At 48.1% G+C, this 1,206-nt stretch overlaps 1 protein-coding gene across 1 annotated transcript; it reads left to right on the plus strand.

The window, feature by feature from the left end:
* Window positions 1-461: 461 nt before the first annotated feature.
* Window positions 462-761, plus strand: SARC_16236 (hypothetical protein; the record flags this gene model as incomplete). Its single annotated transcript, XM_014289656.1, has 1 exon — window positions 462-761. A coding segment is annotated over one exon (300 nt), but the record flags the coding sequence as incomplete, so codon positions are not given.
* Between the last annotated feature and the right edge of the window lie 445 nt (window positions 762-1,206).

Below are 1,206 nucleotides of genomic sequence, written 5' to 3' on the forward strand. Positions count from 1 at the left end.
GCCGGACACGTTTAGGGTTTAGGGTATTTACTTCTGCTGATCTGACCGTCTCTCCACTATAGGTCTCGGTTGCTCACTCTGATGTACAAAGACGAGCGCTGCCACCGTCGACAGGAACACGACATATTGAGGTATGAGTCATCACTGTTGCTCGAGTGCTATTATCAATCGATACAAGACACACTCTACGCATTCAGTAGTTGGTGTGTGATATATGCACGACATATGGAGGTATGAGTCATCACTGTTGCTTGAGTGCTACTATCATCTGATACAACACACACTCTACGTCGTGTGTGATGTATGCACGACCTATGGAGGTATGGGTCATCACTGTTGCTTGAGTGCTATTGCCATCTCATAGGACCCACACTCCACCCATCCAAGTGGTTGGTGTGCTACATTCACCACACACCCTGTATGCTTACACCTGCACATGGACCCACACTCCACCTGTCCAGGTGATTGGTGTGCTACATTCGCCCCACACCCTGTATGCTTACACCTGTACTACCCATCTCGGCGATAGGAAGCTCTATCTGGAACAGATCATCCGCCCGCACGAACTGGCGGGTGTACAAGACGGGTTAGCGGATCATCAGAAGCAACTATACCACAACCCCAACACACAGAACACCGACAGCTGTCTGACGCTCCTGCAACGCGCCAATATCGAGCACAATGTGGTGGCAACAAGTCACATCTACGCTAATATGGGCATGCAGCAATTGGGCGGACTTTTGGGGGTGGATGCTGACGTGGTAGGTGTACAGAGAGAGGTGGTGGGCCAGGGGTTGTGGTTGTGGTTGTGGTTGTGGTTGTGGTTTTTGTTGTGTGTTTGTGGTTGAGTATCTGTATTTGTGTGTTTGTGGTTCCGTGCTTGATGTTGTGTGTTTGTGGTTGTATGAAAAGTAGGTATCAAGCAAGTACTAAGCAAGTATTAAGCAAGTATCAAGCAAGTATTAAGCAAGTATTAAGCATGTACTTTACATCGTTCTACATCTCACTTCTCCCCTTACCTTTTGACACACCACGTACGTCTGATATCTGTCAGGCGGAGAGACTGGCGGCGCAAATGATCCAAGAAGGTCGCTTAAACGGCTGCATTGATCAGATTGACAACTTCATTGAGTTTGACACAGGTGAGTGTTGGGTCAATGTCTATTCTTCCTACACACACACACACACACACACACACACACACAC

The sequence above is a fragment of the Sphaeroforma arctica genome (assembly GCF_001186125.1).
Source record: "Sphaeroforma arctica JP610 unplaced genomic scaffold supercont1.7631, whole genome shotgun sequence".
Classification (NCBI taxonomy): Eukaryota; class Ichthyosporea; order Ichthyophonida; genus Sphaeroforma; species Sphaeroforma arctica.